The 20,248-nt window shown below is 35.4% G+C and overlaps 4 protein-coding genes across 4 annotated transcripts; 3 read left to right on the plus strand and 1 right to left on the minus strand.

The window, feature by feature from the left end:
- Window positions 1-3,003: 3,003 nt before the first annotated feature.
- LOC118744341 (ankyrin repeat domain-containing protein 13C) lies at window positions 3,004-5,248 on the plus strand. The gene has a single exon (XM_036477266.1). The coding sequence runs from the start codon at window positions 3,180-3,182 to the stop codon at window positions 4,800-4,802; it is 1,623 nt and encodes a 540-aa protein (XP_036333159.1). The 5' UTR covers window positions 3,004-3,179; the 3' UTR covers window positions 4,803-5,248.
- A 5,135-nt stretch (window positions 5,249-10,383) lies between these two features.
- Window positions 10,384-10,849, plus strand: LOC118744343 (essential MCU regulator, mitochondrial). The gene has a single exon (XM_036477268.1). The coding sequence runs from the start codon at window positions 10,457-10,459 to the stop codon at window positions 10,739-10,741; it is 285 nt and encodes a 94-aa protein (XP_036333161.1). The 5' UTR covers window positions 10,384-10,456; the 3' UTR covers window positions 10,742-10,849.
- A 217-nt stretch (window positions 10,850-11,066) lies between these two features.
- On the minus strand, window positions 11,067-13,984 carry LOC118744342 (glycerol kinase). The gene is made up of 8 exons (XM_036477267.1): window positions 13,682-13,984; window positions 13,492-13,620; window positions 13,303-13,432; window positions 13,027-13,241; window positions 12,754-12,966; window positions 12,237-12,682; window positions 11,799-12,160; window positions 11,067-11,744 (listed from the first exon to the last, which is right to left on the minus strand). The coding sequence occupies exons 1-8, from the start codon at window positions 13,757-13,759 to the stop codon at window positions 11,527-11,529; spliced, it is 1,791 nt and encodes a 596-aa protein (XP_036333160.1). The 5' UTR covers window positions 13,760-13,984; the 3' UTR covers window positions 11,067-11,526.
- Window positions 13,985-18,324: 4,340 nt separating this feature from the next.
- On the plus strand, window positions 18,325-20,248 carry LOC118744344. The gene is made up of 4 exons (XM_036477269.1): window positions 18,325-18,530; window positions 18,592-18,717; window positions 19,050-19,215; window positions 19,274-20,248. The coding sequence occupies exons 1-4, from the start codon at window positions 18,503-18,505 to the stop codon at window positions 20,025-20,027; spliced, it is 1,074 nt and encodes a 357-aa protein (XP_036333162.1). The 5' UTR covers window positions 18,325-18,502; the 3' UTR covers window positions 20,028-20,248.

Consider the following 20,248-nt stretch of genomic DNA (forward strand, 5'->3'; position numbering starts at 1 on the left):
GCCAAACTAAAATAAGAATGAAAGTAAGAGGTTGCTAATGACAAGAAAATGTGGGAAAAGTATTTTGGTTTTGTTTTTGTGTAGCAAAACTGCAATCAGAGGATGTAAGAAATGTCAACGAAAACATTAACAGCCGGTGTGAACAGCCTTCAGCCCACAATTCCAAAACTCGTTTTCAAAGTGTTTTCGTTCTCGGTCAGAACATGGTATTATATAGGCTGTGTTTCTTTGTGCATTCCCGATAATCCCATTTCACAGCCGGAATGCGTTTGAAATATACGTTAACATCATGATTCAATAATACAAGGTTCGATAAACTGACAGTTGTCTCTCTCGCACCGCTCCTTTAGCAAATTTGCTTCTTGCAAATTTACATGGAAACTGTGTAGCTTTGCTGTGAAATATAAGTATAAGCTTTTGTGCAATATGTTTATTTGTATATGCATATGAAGCATATTTAACTGATGAAAACGTAAACTGTTTCTAAATTGGATGTTTACATCAATCTCATAGTAGTCTTATTTTAATTTTGAGTCATTTTGCAGTTTTTATACAGCTAAATAGCACATAAATTACGTAATTCACGTAGATATATCAATATTAAATTCAACATTTCGTTTAAAATGCCAGATTTCCTGCAAATCATTAGAATTTACAAAAGGAATTTCCTTACTAAGTGCCTACTTTGCGTACTTTTCTACTACCATTTTCGCATCCAGAGATTTCATTCTTCCGCTTTCTCCGTCCTTCGTAAATGCAACCTTTTGTAAGGGAGTGTCAAACCCCGGCTGTCAATAATTATCGAACCTTGTATTATTGAATCATGCGTTAACATATCACCAGGAATGTTCTAAAGAATAAGTAAACAAAAAAGTTTATTCCAAACGTTCAGAATGAATAAAGAAATGCAACCATAAATTGACCTTGGTCCCAATTAGGAATGTTCGATATCGTATAGATTTTTCTGAATATCGATATTTCACGGCACGATAATCGATTTTGAAATTTATTTTTAATCTACAAAAAATTGTATGGGAAAATACTAAAGTAGGTTTAATCAGGAGCTTTCGTGATTTATTTAGCTGTTAAGGCAGGCCGTTTTAATCCTCAGTAAATATTCAAGATGGAAATAATACAATTAGGTAAGTTGACAGGCAGGTCTAATATTCTATTCAATTGGGAGTAGGATTTTCAACATCGATAACAGCTGATTACGATAAAAAGGGAGAGAACAAACCGATGTATCCACGATTGCCACATTTGGTCCATTTGGCCCAAAACTGGTCCCATAATTTTTCATTGGTCCCTTGGACCCCATTTTTTGCAAAATGTTCCTTTTCCTAATTTATTAAAAATTTAGTATTAAAAAGGAGGAATAATCTGTCTTATTCAACTGTGAACCAGAGAACTTTAATATGTACAAAAACCCATAATAAAAAGTTTCGACCTCTATAAAGGGGTGTCTGTACCAAAGAACGTAGATAACAAGAAGAGACAACTCGTTATAATTGTAGCGAAAGTGCGCAACAGGGGCGTGCCTTCTCTTTTGCCCTAGTGCGTTTTTCGATTGGATGAAAAGAGAAGGCACGCCCCTGTTGCGCACTTTCGCCACAATTATAACGAGTTGTCCCTTCTTGTTATCTACGTTTTTGTCTGTACGACCTGAAACATATATGTAAAAATCTTGAATCTTTGTTGTGTAATAAAAATTTTCATAGCAACACTATTAGTCTGTGAAAATCGAGCGTGGCATATATGTAACACTCGCGTTTAAAGATCGTCGCTAAGAAAATTCAAGAAATTACGGTTTTTGTGTATCGTTTGTGTTTAAGCGTACCGTAAAATTTTCGAGAGCATGCTTGTGGTCAGCTGATTAAGTAAAGTGCCATTTTGACCAGTTTTGGCTATTTTCCTCCTGAAATTGTCTACTGGGTTTGGTTTCTTCTTTATCGAAATGGTTCTTTTTTGATTTATTTTGGACCCGAATTATCATGTTCAAGTGGCAACCGTGGATGCTTCACAAACAAGGCCCATATCAACCCTGAATGCTTCAAAATAGGGTAAAGCTGAAATTAGTCAAGAACGTAAACCTACCGGTACGTAAACCCGAGCCAGCTGACACGATCTGTCTTACCAAAGCGCCATGTAAATGAAAACTCAACACCGCAGAATTTTTCTGTAGTTGTAGCCCGAAGCGCAGAAATCTGCGGAATCTAGATTTTTCCGTGTCAGCTGATTTCTCCTTCTTTGGATGGTTGCCACTTCGTCAGTTTTACAGATGGTAAAAAAGATATAAGTTCCTAATCAAAATATGTTTTAAATATTTGAAATTTACTATTGAATAAGGTTTTTGTTGAAAACTAAGTAGTTTATATTTAGCTAAAATCTATTATAGCACGAAAAATTGTAGTTGAAAGCGTAAGTTTATGAAAAGGCATTGATGAGTGGCAACAGTGTAGTAAGCAACACTGAGGGCTACAGTAATCGACAAAATTCTGCGTATTCAGACTGCGTTTAAGTATACGTTCTGCGTTCTCGAATAATTTCAGCTTTAGGCAGTAGCAAAAATAAATCGATGTTTTTGATTCCATGCATCGATATGTACATCGATATTTTTCGATGCATTGAAGGGCATACATCGATGCATCGATTTGCATAGGATTTTTCAGATAGTGTTTGACAACAAAATGTTTAATTAGCAAGACTGTACAAAGTTAGAAATAAATTAATGCAACTGAGCTAATTATGTTTCTAGCGGAACTTTTTGGAGTCATTTAAAATTTTTGGTCAAAGTCTTGAACAATTAAAAAACTGGAATGGCGGGTTAATGCATGATTCAATAATTAATTAATTAATTAATTAATTTATTATTAAATCATGGGTGTAATGGACTACTGTGTCAGTTTTGAAAAAACATCGATGCATCGATAAATCGACTACTTATTCATCGAATGGAAAAATTTTGATGCATCGAATCAAAACATCGATATTTTCGATGCATCGATGTTTTTCCAAAATCCCTACTTCAAAAGCGAAATAGAGCAAAAAACGGAAATGTCATTTGGTGAAAATTCAATAAGCTTTATAAAAACGGAGAAGGACTCTTCATAATCGAAGGAACTATAGGCGTCTTTAATATAGACTGTGAGCGGTAAGCATTTATGTGTCTATAATTAGCAATGTCGAAGGAAAAAGAAGAAAATCAAGAAAACAAGCATGTCGAAAAAAGCGCAGGTAGCAGCAGTAGTGAAAAAATTGGATTGAGTCCCAACAACGATGGTAAGACAAATATGGCCAATAACTGTGTTGATCGAGGAGGGGGATCAAATAAATTCCAAAAGTGCGCAGTTAATGAATCTCCCCCCTTATCTTCACCCGCGCTTTCGCTCATACCGACGCCCACATCGTCCCCCATTGCTGACAATTGGCGTGAGAACGAAAAGTATCCGCTACATAAAACTGTTTTTCAAGGTGATTTCAAAAGATTGGCACGACTTCTTCAACGACCTCCAGCCGGTTGGCAGCCTCAAGAGGAAATCGGCTGCAAGGATAAACACGGTAACACACCCTTGCATCTGGCTGTAATGCTCGGAAGAAAGGAGTGCATTCATTTACTGCTGGCTCACGGCGCGCCTGTTAAAGTAAAAAACAATGATGGTTGGTCTCCATTAGCAGAAGCGATCAGCTACGGCGACCGTCAGACCATTTCGGCGGTTTTGCGCAAGCTTAAGCAGCAATCTCGTCAGCATATGGAGGCTCGGCGCGCTAAACTAGTTCGTGCTCTTCAGCAAATGAAAGATTTTTACATGGAATTAAAATGGGATTTTGCTTCGTGGGTGCCACTAGTATCCCGAATGTTGCCGTCCGATATCTGCCGTATTCACAAATCGGGGGCGTTATTACGCCTTGATACTACATTAGTGGACTTCAATGATATGCGCTGGGAAAGGGGCGATATTTCTTTCATATTTCGAGGCGACCGCGCACCACATGAATCATTAACGGTATTAGACAATGAATATGAATGTTATCAGCACGTTCGATATGAAGATGCAGATATTGAAGACGAGGTAGACGTACTAATGTCTACAGATATTTTAGCAGCCCAAATGTCCACAAAAAGTATACAATTTGCTCGCGCCCAAAGTGGTTGGATTTTCCGCGAAGACCGAAAAGAATTGGTTAGTGGGCAATATCAATGTGATCTATATTCAATACAAGGTCTTGTCCTCAAGCAACGAAAGAGGCGTGAGCATCTTTCACACGAGGACCTTCAAAAGAATAGAGCCATTGTAGAATCTATAACGCGTGGTGGTCGTCGAGCTAGCGTAACCAGCGCAAATGGGGGAGGCTCCAGTGGCGATTCAGCGAATGGATCCGCCACAGAAATGCCACGTAGAAGCTCTTTGCAACCACCGCCACCACCCACAGCGTCATGGGAGGAGTATATTAATGCACCAGCCGGTAAATGCCCACAGTTAGGACGTCTGCCAGTACACAAACAATCAAACAAGACCATCCGTGCCACGGTAGCTATGAGTACAGATTTCCCGCTGAGCGTCGAAATGCTGCTAAACGTGTTGGAAGTAATAGCACCTTTCAAGCACATCAATAAATTGCGTGAATTTGTTACATTAAAACTCCCCAGTGGGTTTCCCGTTAAAGTAGAAATACCGGTACTGCATACAGTGACGGCAAAAATAACTTTTCAAAAGTTTGAATTTCGTGACAACATACCCGAAACCCTTTTCGTTGTACCATCCCATTACGTTGAAGACGCACGTCGATTTCCAGACTTATGACCTGCTCCGCCCCAACAACAACATCCTACAGACAACGTCGATATGAACCGCAATGCTACTAGCGATAGCTCAACGGCTGCTCCCACGAGCACCAAGCCGAAGTTGCATACCAGTTTCGACGATATAGACTAGGGTATGCATGCGACCAATGTTTGTCACAATGGACGTGTTTTTGTTTATTATCACAAATGTACGTATGTGTTTTGATGTAATTTGCTGATGCTTTCCTATTTATGAAGCAACTGTAACGTAATCCCAAAAATAATGATCTGTGTGAGTGGCATGTCATTTACTTATTAAAACTTTTTTATTTATTTATTTGTTTTGTACATAAATAGGTGCAAATACTACCCAATTATTGGCATCGTTAGGTAAAGTAAAATGTTTCTAAAAAATGAAAAGATTTGTCGGCTGTGGCTCAATATACATATTCAATTTGTTAGTAATAAATAACAAACTAAAGTTAGAACTGTTTTCACAGTCAGATGTGCATACTTTTCCTTATATTAGAAATAATGACATCTTATTTGCGACAATTCTCGTGTTTTTCATCTTGACTTATAATACATTCTCCAAGGTATATTCTGCCTTATCTTGAGTTTCGCCCGAAAAAAAAATTTACCATAGTAAATACATGGAAACCAAAAGTGAAAAGTGAACGGGTTCGTGGAAAATGAAACTCGTGTTAAGGCTTTCCCAGCATTAACATCACGATTCCAACAACTGCGGTATTTTATATACGGCATATGTATATATCGTATATATGTTATGAATAAGGAACAAAAATGGACAAAATTTTTTCTGCTGCTACCGGGATTAGGATAAGTCAGGCCAAACGGGGCTTATTACATACACATCACTCTTGATATGCGTAATTTATTTCACATACATACATACATATATATAGTTGTCCACAAAATAAAAGAAGCGCGGTATTTTGACCGTTTTTTTTACTATTTTTCTTTTTTAGTTTTTTATAATACAATTAAATGGGCTACAAAATACCAACGTTTTTTCTAAAGATTCTGATTAAATAGTTTGAAATTATAGTGAAATTTTGCAGAATTTTCATAAGTTTTGTATTTTAACTATGGTTTCCATGTAATTTTCGGGTGGATTTTTTTGGGCGAAGCTCGGGATAAGGCGGATGTTGTTTGTTGTACACGAAAGAAAAATGGTCAAAACAACTTTATATATGTATGTATGTACATTATAAAACCCATTATATTTTAAGACTCACCAAAACATTTCGGAAAAATATTAAGATTTACGTGAGCTGGGCCGATTTGAAAATACCACCAAAAACTGAGTTTTTTTTGTGAATAAAAACAGATTTTTTAAGTATTTTTTGCAAAAAATCACCTTATACCATGTTCTGACCGACAACGAAAACCTTTTGAAAACGAGTTTTTGAATTGTGGGCTGAAGGCTGTTCACACCGGCTGTTAGTGTTTTCGTTGAGATGTTTTACATCCTCTGATTGCAGTTTTGCTACACAGAAACAAAACCGAAATGCTTTTCCCACATTTTCTTTTCATTAGCAACCTCTTACTTTCATTCTTATTTTAGTTTGGCCAGCCAATTAACAATAAATACGAAATAGCGTATTAAAGATGAGAAAATACGACTTCCACTTCGATAAATAATCGAAAAAAACCAGTGAAGACACCGATTGGAATCAGTGGAACGTGAGTTTTCAAGTAGTTTTCAGCGAAAACTGGTTTTCATTTGACAGATTTTACATGGACGAAAACACATGTTTTAGGTCGAAAACCAGTTTTAGCAACGAAAACATGTTTTCGATGTCGGTCAGAACGTGGTATTAGATGACGAAACAGTTAGTAGTTAATTTGCATAGAAATATTAAAAAAAAATTTCAACGGAATCACAATAATGAGATTTTTGTTACTGGTTTTGAACTTTTTTCAAAGACTGGTTTAAGAAAAACTTGGATAACTCAGCCCAAATTTTACCGATTCAGAATTATCGAGGTATCATTGGAAACGAATTTTCTCACCCCTTCTAGTTATTTGCTAATAAACTCTTTCAAAGCATGAAAGATAAAGGTAAGACAAACGAGCCTCATTCCATGTTGAATTAGGATAAAAGAAAAAATTGGGAAGTGAATGGTTTTTTTTTTGCAAATAATTAAAAAGGGTGAGAAGATACCTTTCCACTGATACCTCACAAATCTTTGTCGGTATAGTTTTAGCCCAGTCATTCAAGTTTTTCTTAAAGAAATCTTTGAAAAAATGAAAAAACAGCATCAAAAATCTCGTTATTATGATTCCGTTGAAAAAATTTTTGAATATTTTTGTGCATATTTTTAAAGCTAAAACTATTTTGTCATCTGAGGGGATTTTGTGTCGAAAAATCCATTAAGAAACTATTATTATTCATAAAAAAACTCCATTTTTGAAGGTATTTTCCAGTCGGCCAAGCTCCCGTAAATCTTAACATTTTTCCCAAATATTTTGGTGAAAGTCTTAAAATATAATAAATTTTGTAATCGGGGTGGAAAACCCGCAACTTTTTTGGTGTTGCAGTCTAATGCATGTATATAGTTTGTATGTCACACATTTAAAATCAATTAATTAATTTATATATGTCCAACAAAACACATTTAAAGCCATGCAAACGTTTGTCAAATTTAACATGTATAAATTCCTTTCCCTTTCTTATATCGATGGTAGTTCGATGTACCGAATTAAAACATCGATATTTTTAGGAAAGTTTGATGATTTTTTTTATCTTATTTGCAGATGTACATATGTACATTTATTAATTTAAGAAGTTTATAAAAGTACCTATCATACGCTCCCTCAAAACTTTAAGGCGCACACAAAATGAAGTGGTTAAATACTAGTAAAGATTAGTAAACATCGATGGTTTGATTTAAAATTCATAAAAACATCGACAAAAATCGATGCTTGAAGCCACGACCATCGGTGTTGCTCGATACATCGATGTCTTGTTACATTCCTAGATTGCTCATTACTACTATACGTTTTGCGATTTAAAAAGTGCAAGGAAATTTGTGGACTTTCGAGATAGTGAAATTGCTAATTGTGGACTTTGTTGTACTATATACAATTTGGTGAGTGCTTTATATTAATATGTATGTAAATACATGTATATGTATTCATATTATTATGTATGTACATACATTTTCGTAATTTATTGCAAATGTTTTTTGAGTGAGTTTAAAGTAGGTTGTATTGAAAGTATTGTGAAATGATTTGCGACTCATATTTCAAGTGTTGGCTAAGAAAAATAAGAAGAAGTGGGAATTTATGTACAGCCTGTCCCCTTTTGGGGCTGGTTTCTCCAACTCAGCTTAGCCAATTTTTTGGTAGTCAAGAATAAGCTGAATAAATTATTTGATGTGCATGCAGTGAATTTGTGCAATTTGCTGTTTGAACGCAATAGAGATTATGTTTTTGAATGCAAATACAATGAAACTTTCAAAATAGCAAAAATTCATGAAGTCAATCATTCATAAAGTGAAAACAGCGAGACAGTGAAACAGCAGAAATTGTAAGCCTTTCAGCCGCATTCATTTCATTGAGCAGTATTGGCCTTGTCCCACCCCTGACAAAATAAAGCTATAAGTTATATTTAAATACAGAAGTGGAAATTTATGTATGTACTGCCAGACATTTACACAGCAAATAATTTATGTATGTCCAACAAAACACATTTGAAGCCATGCAAACGTTTGTCAAATTTAACATGTGCAAATTCCTTTCCCTTATATCCTTTGTATGGAATAAAAACTGAAAATAATTATATAAATTTGTAAAACAAAAAATCATTTCAAGTTTTGTACTTAAATAAATATATGTTATATAAGTATGTAAAGCGCAGTGCACAATCACCGCTTACGAAACAAACAAAAAATCACACTAATATTAAAATATTGAGTCATTGCCACGTATAGCATACTACTTAAACATTCATACTATGATAATAGAGATAATAATTAGCGAAATTCATATTAAAATATTTACAGCGACAGTATCGAGACTGACTTTCATTCAGACATTTTTTTAGCTCTTTATCTTTAAGTTTTTGTGCCAGTCATTTCAAAGTTACATAAGTTTAAATTTTAAGATTACATGCCACGTTCCAATCAAAGTCAGAGTCAATTTCCTATTTCGTCACATGTACGCGCTGCACATTTTCACTAGAACATTGTACTAAAAATAAAGAAAAGAGCATTGTAATACATACATACATAGAATTATGAAATAAAAGTACATTTGTCATGCAATAAAATTGGTTTTACCGTGGGGAATTAATACCAAAACAGGTATAGCAATAGTTTTTAGGTAGTGCATACAAACATGAAGAAAAGAATATTTCTATTAACTGGATGTGAGTCCTATGAATTGATTTATGCAAAAAATCGCAAAATGTTTTTGTTGAGTTGATCGCACTTTAGATCTAGCTGTGCGATATGATCATAAAGATAGATACATGTTTACAGATGGGCGATTCGAGTGAACAGTCTACCGCGAAAAAAAAGAAAAATAAAAGTCCTATATTTATCTTATTTATTTTACGTATAGGTCGATTTGGCTGCTTTTTATAATATATTCTAATATTCTTCGCTGTTAATACAAATTTTGTAACAGGCAAATAAAGTTCCTCTCAATTTTTAAACCCTTTACGCATTCTGTGTACTCTTCAACGTCAAACGTCACGCCAGCGCGTATGTTTACTAATATCTTTAAATCGCTACTACCAACAGTTGTAATTTTTTTGACTGTATAAGGAGTTATTTAATTGCTATGCAAATCTAGGTAAACCTTTTTAAAATTGTGACTTTCAATTTTATTTTTTAACATCTTGTCATACAAGTGTGACGTAACGCCAAATTGGAAATACCGAGATATTAAAAAAGTATATACATTATATCAAAGCCCTATAAAAAAAATAATTCGACAGCTTCGTAACTAGGAGGTTAGTTAAAATTTTGAAATTTCTTGCCACTTTCTTTAAAACCTTTTGATAGTTTCAATTTTAAATCTTTTTCAAATCATGAACAGAGGAAATATTAACAAAAAAGAAATATAGAAAGCGAAAAAACTAATAATGCCGCATACGTGTTTTTTATGCAAGGGTGCGAAGTGCCGTGACTCCATGCTCATCTTACCGAACGACGAATATGTAAAAAACAAACAGTGGGAGCTAGCTTGCCACATGTCTTCCGTCACCAACAGCATGTATTTGTGAGGATCATTTTTAACACCTCCGACCTTTCTAGTACGAGCTTAAAGCGTTAGCGATTACATCCGGAATCAGTTCCGTCAAAGCAAATACCAGTGCCCAATCTATCCAATGTGGAAAGAATGTACGAAATTCAATTTTATTTAATTAATAGGAATTTATCTTTGCGATTATTATCAATTTTGATTACAGAACAAAAATTTTCGTTTTTTCAAACATGTGTTTTCTGAGGGTTAATTGAAATAAACAACAAACACCAACACATCAGTTCACGTATGAATTGTCAACTATGAATGATGTCGAAGAGACTAAATGATTGACAAGCCTACAAAAAAATAATCGGCTACAAAAAGCAGCCATATGTTTCCCACAAACAGCTGATAGTCCAGAAATAAATTTAACTGCTGTTGTGTTGTGAAAAAATGGTATTTTCTCGCCTTATACGGCCATTACTGGCAATTCGTGGAGCAGTTGGTCGATCGTTGGACGAACGTGCTAAGTTAGGCTATATGACACAGAGTACACACTTCCGCAGTGGTGCATTAAAACCCAAGCCACATCAAACTCCATTTGGCATTGTGTTCGTTTTCTGCGCTGTTCTTCCCGGTTTGTTTCTTGGTGCTGCAATAAGCAAGAGCGTGGCTAACTTTCTCGAAGAAAATGACCTTTTCGTGCCATCAGAGGATGACGATGACGATGATGACTAAGAAAAAAGCTTAAAAAATACTCAAAACTTCTTAATTTACCTAATGCAATAGCTGAGTCTTCTCTCTGTTTCTAAATTAAGATGGAATAAAACATTCGACAAATTGGAACTTCAGGTTTCTTCATTTTTACAGTCGGGTCTACGTAACCGGAACGTCCCAGATTTATATCTGGGCAAGGGCTGTCATTCCAGCTACACTCCCTAAAAACTGGGGAATTCGTATGCTGTTACAACAACGTACGCAGTTAGACAAATTTATTAGTATTAATTTAGTTTATTTATTGCATTCGTATCCTATTCGTTTGGTCAACAAAAAAAAAAAATCATTTAGATCTGTTTATCAAATCCGAACTACTAGTTTCTCTGCATTCACCTTTATTCATATTACACAATTACAATAAAACATATTCCAAATAAATGCAAAAGTTCGTTCGCTCTGATCAATACAAACATATATTTTTAAGCGCAAAAAATGCTGACCGGGATTAATTCACCAAATTATATGACTAGATGCAAGCACACTCAACGTTTTGTATGTTCAATTGACATTAAAGTTGAATATCGAGATCGTCAGTAAAAGTGACGATACGGCCATCGTCAGCCATGTTACTGATGCGCTGACGATCGTCGACGATGACGATGACGATATTCAGCATAGGGATCAAAATGTTTTTCTAATTAATTTCTAACTAAAAGATTATATTTATTTCATAATAATGTAAAACTCTAATAGTAGGAATACATTAAACCTACACATCACTTTCCAAATACATTCAAATTATTTGGTTACAAAATACTACGGTCATGCAAAAAATTTGCAACGAGCAAGAGCAGAAATGAACTTGTTATATATATGCTACCAGGTAGCGAGCGGCGTATCGGGAGATTCGGGTCGCTGTCACGCTGAGCGAATAGTTCCAAATCTTCTTCATAAGTGGCGAAATTATTCCAATTTAAACATTTTTGGACTGCATAACTCCAACGTCTATAGAATTGTTCTCTCCCTATCACAAATATACTTTTTTATGTAAACTTTAAAAATATTTCATTTTATTTACGATTTTCCGTGGTTGTAGGGCTGAAGGCATCCACTGGTGGTGGGTACATCACCTCTGCTTGTAACAAGGATACCACATTCATAGTGATACCCGCACATATCATTGTACCTAGACCTGCCGGTGACGTTGTTTGAGGCCTTTCCATCAAACAACCCACAATGTCTGCAATGAATTGCATGAAAGCATTGTTTTCGGCATAATCCCCACCAAACACTAAACGCTCTTTATTGTTTTTCCGATTCCATGTGGGAGTATCCCGTTTAAAAGCATCCAAAACTTCATGAATTTGAAACCCCGTTGCTTCGTACGCGGCTTGTGTAACATTTTCTGCTGTTGTTTGACTGGTCAAGCCCAGAATTATTCTTTAAAATATACAATATTTAAATTGTATATAAATTTACATTATTTTTAGGTACTATTAATAGAGGGAATTCTTACCCACGTGCATCGTGGCGCCAGTATGGCGCATATAATCCATGGAAGGCGGGAACAAAAGTTATCTCTGATCGCTTTGCTGCCAGGCCACATTCTGCGTTTAACATACCTGACGAACAAGAAGATGATATCATAGAACTTTCCCCCAGAAAAGTGTTCAGCACCTCCACTACATTGTCATTAGAATTTATTTCTGTGCTTATACGCAAACCTTGTTGAAGCCAATTGACCGTAGCACCAGCATTCGAAATAGCACCTTCCAATGAATAGCAGGAAGGCGCTTGTGGACCTAATTTGTAAGCCACTAATGACAGCAAACCATGAGAAGATTCGATCATTTCTTCTCCTGTATTAAGCAGTACAAAACAACTGTCATCAATGATGCAAACATTTTGACCAACTTTTGTTTGTAGCTGGCCTAACAAAGCGGCCGGTTGTTCGCCAATGCACTGCGGATGACACAAGCCATACCATTCCGATCAGATTACAAAATAATTTTAATTCATATAATAAACCATACCGCTGCTATAGGAAGGCCATTAAGTGGGCCGCCAATGACATAACCATATAGCTCGGAATTTGAGCGTATACGCGGCAGTATTTGCATGGGAATGCGAAAAAATTTACAAAGCTTAACGTCCCATTGTAGTGTGCGCATGTTCATTAAACTAGTATAGCCTGCGTTCGTAACATCTGTTGCATGAACACCACTTATATTGGAGCCTGTAAGGTTCTATACAGAAAAAAGATCTCGATAAACAAAATCACTAAAGCTTTCAAATGCCATGTCTACCCATAAAATCCATGAATCAAGAGTTCCAAAAAGACACGTACCCTTCTCCAAGGCTATTGATGCAGCTGCTACATTTGCTTGTAACCACTTTATCTTTAAAGCACTAAAGCACGTACTTAGCGGCAGTCCAGTTTTGTGTCGCAGGTAATTCACATCATAGTTAACATTAGCAAGCATCGATTTCAAGAGGGGAGCAGTTCGGCAATCACTCCAACCTAAAACACGAAAGAATTGTAATGTAAAACCAAACAGTAAAGAAAAACTGCTTCACGTTACCAACAGCGTTACACAAAGGGTCGCCAGTGTGTTTGTCCCATAAAATTGTTGTTCCTCGTTGGCTACATATGCCTATAGCTATTAAATCATAAGGATTAATTTCCAAAATAACTAAATTCTTATAAGCAGTCTGTCAAAAATATATTATTTAATTATTTAAATAAGTCATTTAAAATTTTAGTTGTATACCTCAATGCACTCCTGTGTGCTCTTCCATATTTCTGCCGGATCATATTCTAACCAACCTGCATTATGAACAATTTGCCGTAATTTTAATTCATGAAACGTTAAAACCTCTGCATTTTTTGTGGAATATATCTGAAATCAATTGTTTTTTCTTAAATCTACAAGAAATTTTTGTTGAAATTTTAGTACGTACAAGAAAACGACAATACGAGCTGCTCACGTAAATCACACCAATTAATGGACCAAAGCTCCCAAAACTGGGGCTGGCCATACTTAACACGATTTAAAACGAGATAATAAAAATTCAGCTAAAAGTGGTAGACAACTTTAGACGAACAAAAATAAGATTGCATAAAGAAAATTCGCTTGATTTCAACTGCTGATTTGCTTGATTACTCCAGTGTTGCCGCTGTTAAGGTTTAGTGGTGGCCAGATTCGATTTTAAAAGTGGCATAATAAAAATATTTTTTAAATTAATTTTTTCTAAGTCAGGTACCTGACTTATTTAGAGAGAACTGTTTGAAATAGGGCACATTTCTTTAAACGAGGATATGTACATGTATGTAGTTTGTAGTCTTATTGCATGACGCTTCTTCGGAACCAGTTGTCTGAAGCAAAAAATCATACTCGGCAACCGCTTTGAATTTGGAGCGCTTTTCATTGAGGAATAGTAGTTATAATACATAAGAGTGCCACACTTTTTTCAGATGGATGATAAATTATGAGCATAGAAAAAGATATTCACTTTAACATTTAGAATAAATTTAAGCAGTAGCTAAAAAAGAGGCTGTTGGCAAAAAAAATGTTGGTGGCAAAAAAAGAAGTCGTTACCTAAATTTAGCCACCAAATGGTTAAAACGGCAACACTGGTTTACTCGCCGGTAGGGCACGGAGTAGAGCAAGACCGATAGAATACAATATTGTGCTGATCATAGTTGCCAACTTGGTGCTTTAAGCACTAGATTTAGTGGTTTTTGAAAATTAAAACGCAAAAAAAAATTATTTAGTGCCTAGTGCCTTCTTTAGTGCTTTTTTTATGAACTAAAATTACTTCGAGATAGTTAAAACCTGAAATAATTTGAAATATTTAAGGCTGTGGCAGCACTGAATTTACACGAAAGCCACCTTGTTAAATTGTATTCGCGTTGAAAATGCTAGTACGCAAGTAAGTTAAGTATTTTTTTCTTTTCTAATTATTTGTACAAATATTGTTTTTTTTTTTTACCACCTGAGTAAAACACATCGTTCGATCTGGCCTCACAATTGCTCCAGCACTACAATTTTGAGATATCCTAACCTCAAAGTGCCAGAAACACGGTTTTTAGCGATATTTTAGGTTATAAAATGAAAACATCAAATTATTTGCTCATTTTTAATTAGGGCATCATTTTCGTTTGATGCGATTCGATTTTTCTTTCTCGAGATATACCAGTTTTAATGTGAAGTACTTCGGTATTACGTTATGGAAAAAGGATCCCTTGATTAAAAAAAAATTTGGTGATTTTAGTGTGGTAAACCGCTTTTATCCAAGTTTTTGGTGCTTTTTGAAAAGCAAAAGATGGCAACACTGGTGCCGAAGATGTGAAATTCGGGGAGTAACGTGAAAATGACGTCATCATGATTCAATAATTAAAACGAAATATACTAAACTCATGATGCAATAATACAGGCCAAGGTACAGGCGTTATCAGTTGGCAACTTCTCGCTCTAATTCCGCCATATTGACTGCCTTACGTGAAACAGTGTTACTTCTTTAACTATTCTTTGCCCATTAATATAGTTGAATGCTTTTTTTTCTCAGTATACACACTGTTTTCTTAAAATGGTATTTTGTCTTATTTTATTTCATTTCATAACGAATATACTATAAAAAAGCAAATTTTGTTAAGGAGAAAATGTGAAATTTTATATTTTTCCCCATATGGGGATTCATTTCTTCCCGTTTTTCTCCTCATTCTACTGAGCTAAGGCAGTGTCAAATCGAGCTATCACAACTGATACCACCTTGTATTATTGCATCATGAACTAAAATCGTATGATTCTATCTGTGTGTCAGATGAAAATAGAAACATTTCTATTCCGTATGTACTTGCGTCTGCTTTGTACAGATACAAATCGAAGATTCTAAGATCTATAGATTCACCTTGGAGAGTTTCACATCATGTCATCCTTGCTTGATCCTTGCCATCGATGGTTTTAGATAGCTTTATAGACGCATCAACTGCAGTTTATTCCCGAGTTGATCCGGATCAACGCTGTAGTCTGTTTATGCTTTAACCCTCTCTCTTTTGGTTCAACGCCATGATTCAATTATTAAAGGTTTTGTAAGTAGCTTTTTTCTAAAATTTGGCACTCCCACCCACAGGGATGGTTTATGGAAGCAGGAGAAAAAGGGGAAGAATTCAATCACACTTCCTAAAATGGGAGCTAAATTCCATAAAAAGGTGTGGATAATAGTGAATGGTGGTATTTTAAAACAAAAGCGAATTTGATTTAATTATTTAATTTAAACAAGCTTATTTACATCGAATATAACCCCCGATTGTTATTGAAAATAAATATTTCTATGTATATACCAAACTTGCGTACGTCAGATGGCGCATAACTCGAGAATGGATGGAGGATGGTCCACTTTCAGCTTTTTTTTTGTTGTATTTGTTTGCCAGATGATGGATATGAAGAAGCTATTTGTTTGTGGAAAATATGCAGTATTTATTAAACAAAAAAAAAACGGCAAATATAAAAATTTGGAGCTTACGTTTCCTTCGCGGATATGGCTCGATTGTTTCGAATATGGTAATTCGAATTCTTTGATGTCGCACTTTTAATATTCTGGGGAGACTATACAACTGTCAGAATATTAACCATTCGCCGGGTTGCCCGAAAAAAAATTTAATGATTAAAAATATCAAAATATAAAAAAGTATAAAAATATTCGCCATAAAAAGGCGTTTGCATTGTTCAACTTTGCATTCTACTTTCAACTAATCGCTTTCAACAAAGTTGGTCGCCAACCAACATTCGCCTCGTGCGTAAACCTTTTTAAACTATGTTCACATATCAATATTATCACAATGAAAGCTCGATTTTTAATCACCCCGTTTACACAGGCAAATCTCAGATTATTAGCCGTCAAATCTGTTGTGCTTGTTATTCTCACATCTCAAGGAAAAGTTATGTTTCATCTCTGTGCCACCGTGATCACGTTTTTCTGCTATAATGAGCAATATAAATATATTTTAACTTAACATTTTATTAAAAATACCTTTACAAACCTCTTTTCCTTGCTAGCGTACATTTTTGTTTACTTTTACATTTGGCATTTCTTCTCTTTTTTGCAAAAACAATCGATAAAACTAGGATGGACACCGAAAAGTTATCGGTTTAATCTGAGATTATTTTATAATTACAGATTAACAAGGGACGAATTTTATATGGTTAATCTCTTGTTATAATTACAGATTAGGGTGTTAAGCTCGAAAATGAGGATAATCTACTTATATGTGAACCTAGTATAAGTGTGCAATTACATACATCGTGCCATTGACTAAACCGAACTGTCGTGTGACGATTGGGCCTATGGATGCGGTTTGGCAATGTTATATTGCGTCAAAGCCTCATTCGGAGACACCAGGATACCTGCGTTGGCTCATTTACCAAAACCATTGCATGCTTTACTTTACAGCGACTTGGCAGAATCAAGAGGTCTCCACGAATATCGACAAATATATTTCGGCATTTAAGGGAATTTCGTTTTTTTAGCCTACATTGAATTTCTGTAGTCCAACGATGCTCAACCATTTTGTCTTGTTGGCGCCAGCGAATGAAGAACAAACATTTCTTCAATTTTAAAAAGTAAAAATTTCACTACTAACAATTTAAAAATGTTCTTAAAACTTGCAAAGATATTTGGAAAAGAAATATCACTGTTTTTGTTTTTAGGAGTAGGGTGGGAGTGTCATTGATAAAATTAGAGCGAGAGAAAGTTTTTCTTACAAAACCTTTCATTATTGAATCATGGTTCAACGCCATCTTGTTTCACTGGAAAACGAGCGAAAAGTAAACAAAGCAAAGAAAACAACGAAAACCAAAATTAGCCAAAATTATTGTCAGCCACTTTAAACGCACAATTTAGGTAAAATGATGCAACAAAATGCTTTAAAATGTGTTGTCATGTTGAATTAACTCTTCTTTACTTGAATAAAGCTGAAATTAGTCAAGAACGTAAACCTACCGGTACGTAAACCCGAGTCAGCTGACACGATCTGTCTTACCAAAGCACCATGAAATCTGCGGAATTTAGATTTTTCCGTGTCAGCTGATTTCTCCTTCTTTAGATGGTTGCCACTTCGTCAGTTATACAGATGGTAAAAAAGTTATAAGTTCCTATTCAAAATATGTTTAAAATATTTGAAATTTACTATTGAATAAGGTTTTTGTTGAAAACTAAGTAGTTTATATTTAGCTAAAATCTATTATAGCACTTAAAATTGTAGTTGAAAGGGTAAGTTTATGAAAAGGCATTGATGAGTGGCAACAGTGTTGTAAGCGACACTGAGGGCTCCAGTAATCGACAAAATTCTGCGTATACAGACTGCGTTTAAGTATACGTTCTGCGTTCTCGACTAATTTCAGCTTAAAAGTGTAAAATAGTGGTGCTTGTTATGTAAACAAACGCTCAGCTGACGAACCCGCTTTCGCAAACTTTTTTCTCAAAACCAGTTAAAAATACAACGTCGCGTTCTTACGTGATCTTGTATTTTTGGTTCATGGCCCAAACCGATTAGGATGACAGCAAAATGGAAAAAACGAAAAGTCGGTACAGCAGTGCAAGGCGGGTAATGCAGGGCCGAAGGACATAGGACATGCGCCCACAATATACAATAACATGAAAAGGAAGTTAAAAGGACGCAGGTGACGTTGTTCTGCACTGAAAAGTATAGTTTTTCAAAATCGTTGCTCGAAAGAAATTTTAATTACTACAATAACAAAAACTAGTGATTATTCTAACAGAATGCGTGAAACTAATGGACCAGACTTCGGTGAGTTTTTACAAACTGCAATTAAAAATTTAACTGCAATTTAAAACACATATTATTTTAGATGATAAACTGATCCGCTTGGTGCGTGATAATCCGGCCATTTATGATGTGAGCCACGAGCACTACAGACGCTACCAAGTTAGAGTTGCGATTTGGGATCGTATTGCTGCGGAGCTTCGAACACCGTGTACGTATTTATTGATTTGTCTCATACATGTATACATAGTATGTATGTGTATAGATAGGGCTCGTTCGAGATGTAATCACAACCGCAGTATTGCACGAATTATTAAAGTATCACGTTTGGTGTGAATTTCTAGCAACGTTTTATCAGTTGGAAAGTTGCAACAGTATTGCAAATTTTCATCAGGGCTGCAGTATTGGCGCTTTTATTACGTGCCTCGAACATGCCCATAGTATTGCAACCGGCGATTTTATCATACATTTGAATGTATGTACATACATACACATATTATGTATATTAAAACATTTTTACTTACATACATATATTGCGGGCAGCAAAATTTCTTCAAACGAAATGGAAAAACATACGATACAATTACTTGCAAGAACTCAAAAGCTTGGAAACCGGATTGGCAAATGCGAATATACGCAAACGACGGTTTACCGAAGACTTATCATTTCTGCAGAATACAGCACAAACTTATAAGAAGTACTCCAGCTCGTAAGTATAACCGTCCCTTTGCTGATATTGGTTATAGATTTAAAAACATTGATTCCAGCGATAATGATAGCAATAGCTATCTCTATGCGGATCCACAGAATGCCAGCACCTATGAAATCATTGAAATCGAGCACAGCGACGACGACAACACACCAATGGAGTACGATCCTAGGGACTATCATATTGATCATTCTAGGCCGCCTCTTCAAATTTATGAGAACGAAAAATTGTCTTCCACAAGAACTAATGAATGCTATGAAGATGATCAACTTCTAACGGAACTGCCTACAGCATTCAAATCGGAAAAGTCGAGTGACCCACGGACGGATGCTTCAACACAACATAAAGTTAAATTAACACCACCTCCAAAGGTTTTCGCAACTCCTGAAGGCGATAGTTCTCATACGCAAACAGCGATATGTCCACCATCACCGATGCAATCACATGCTTCAAGTCCTTTGTCGCTAGCGCCGATCGTCGTTATGGGCAATGATCAGACCTTTGCTTCTAATGGTGAAGCATCTTTGAATCCAATACCAAAGCAAACAGCTACATCATCTACGCTGGGGCACCAAAATGATGTTATTGATTCTGTCGATAAAAGCACACCAAACGATATCGTGTCTAATGCTACAAAGAGAAAGTCGATGCCGGCGCCATTTCCAGTTCTAACGCCCATTAATGATCCCATCGAACTATATTGCCTATCACTGGTTGATAGCTTGCGTAATATGGCCCGTGCAGAGCGGGAGCGTGTCAAGTTTGAGTTCGCTAAAATACTCAAAGATGCCAAGTACAATGATCAAAGTTAATCTATTAATGAGGGACAAAATGGATTTAATTTACAATGAGAATAAAATGTATTAAATGAAAACGATCCGATAAAAAAATTTTGGTTTTACTTAGTTTTACTAGTATTTCCTCCAAATGTATAGACATATAAAACTATATAGATAAATGTAATATTCATCGAAATTTAAAATATATAAACATTTAAACCATTTATATAAAGTTGTTTTTTTTTGTCTCTGTT

The sequence above is a fragment of the Rhagoletis pomonella genome, unplaced genomic scaffold (genome assembly GCF_013731165.1).
Source record: "Rhagoletis pomonella isolate Grant_MI unplaced genomic scaffold, Rhpom_1.0 Rhpom_scaffold_00008, whole genome shotgun sequence".
NCBI classification, from domain to species: Eukaryota; Metazoa; Arthropoda; class Insecta; order Diptera; family Tephritidae; genus Rhagoletis; species Rhagoletis pomonella.

What these genes read in the sequence shown, in the direction of transcription:
- LOC118744341 (XM_036477266.1), top strand. Translation starts at nt 3,180, where the DNA reads ATGTCGAAGGAAAAAGAAGAAAATCAAGAAAACAAGCATGTCGAAAAA.
- LOC118744343 (XM_036477268.1), top strand. Translation starts at nt 10,457, where the DNA reads ATGGTATTTTCTCGCCTTATACGGCCATTACTGGCAATTCGTGGAGCA.
- LOC118744342 (XM_036477267.1), bottom strand. Translation starts at nt 13,759, where the DNA reads ATGGCCAGCCCCAGTTTTGGGAGCTTTGGTCCATTAATTGGTGTGATT. An exon ending in CCCTTTGTGTAACGCTGTTG is followed by an intron (nt 13,242 to 13,302) that starts GTAACGTGAAGC and finishes TTCGTGTTTTAG; the next exon opens with GTTGGAGTGATTGCCGAACT. An exon ending in CCCTACAACCACGGAAAATC is followed by an intron (nt 11,745 to 11,798) that starts GTAAATAAAATG and finishes TATTTGTGATAG; the next exon opens with GGAGAGAACAATTCTATAGA.
- LOC118744344 (XM_036477269.1), top strand. Translation starts at nt 18,503, where the DNA reads ATGCGTGAAACTAATGGACCAGACTTCG. An exon ending in AACTAATGGACCAGACTTCG is followed by an intron (nt 18,531 to 18,591) that starts GTGAGTTTTTAC and finishes ATATTATTTTAG; the next exon opens with ATGATAAACTGATCCGCTTG. An exon ending in TATAAGAAGTACTCCAGCTC is followed by an intron (nt 19,216 to 19,273) that starts GTAAGTATAACC and finishes CATTGATTCCAG; the next exon opens with CGATAATGATAGCAATAGCT.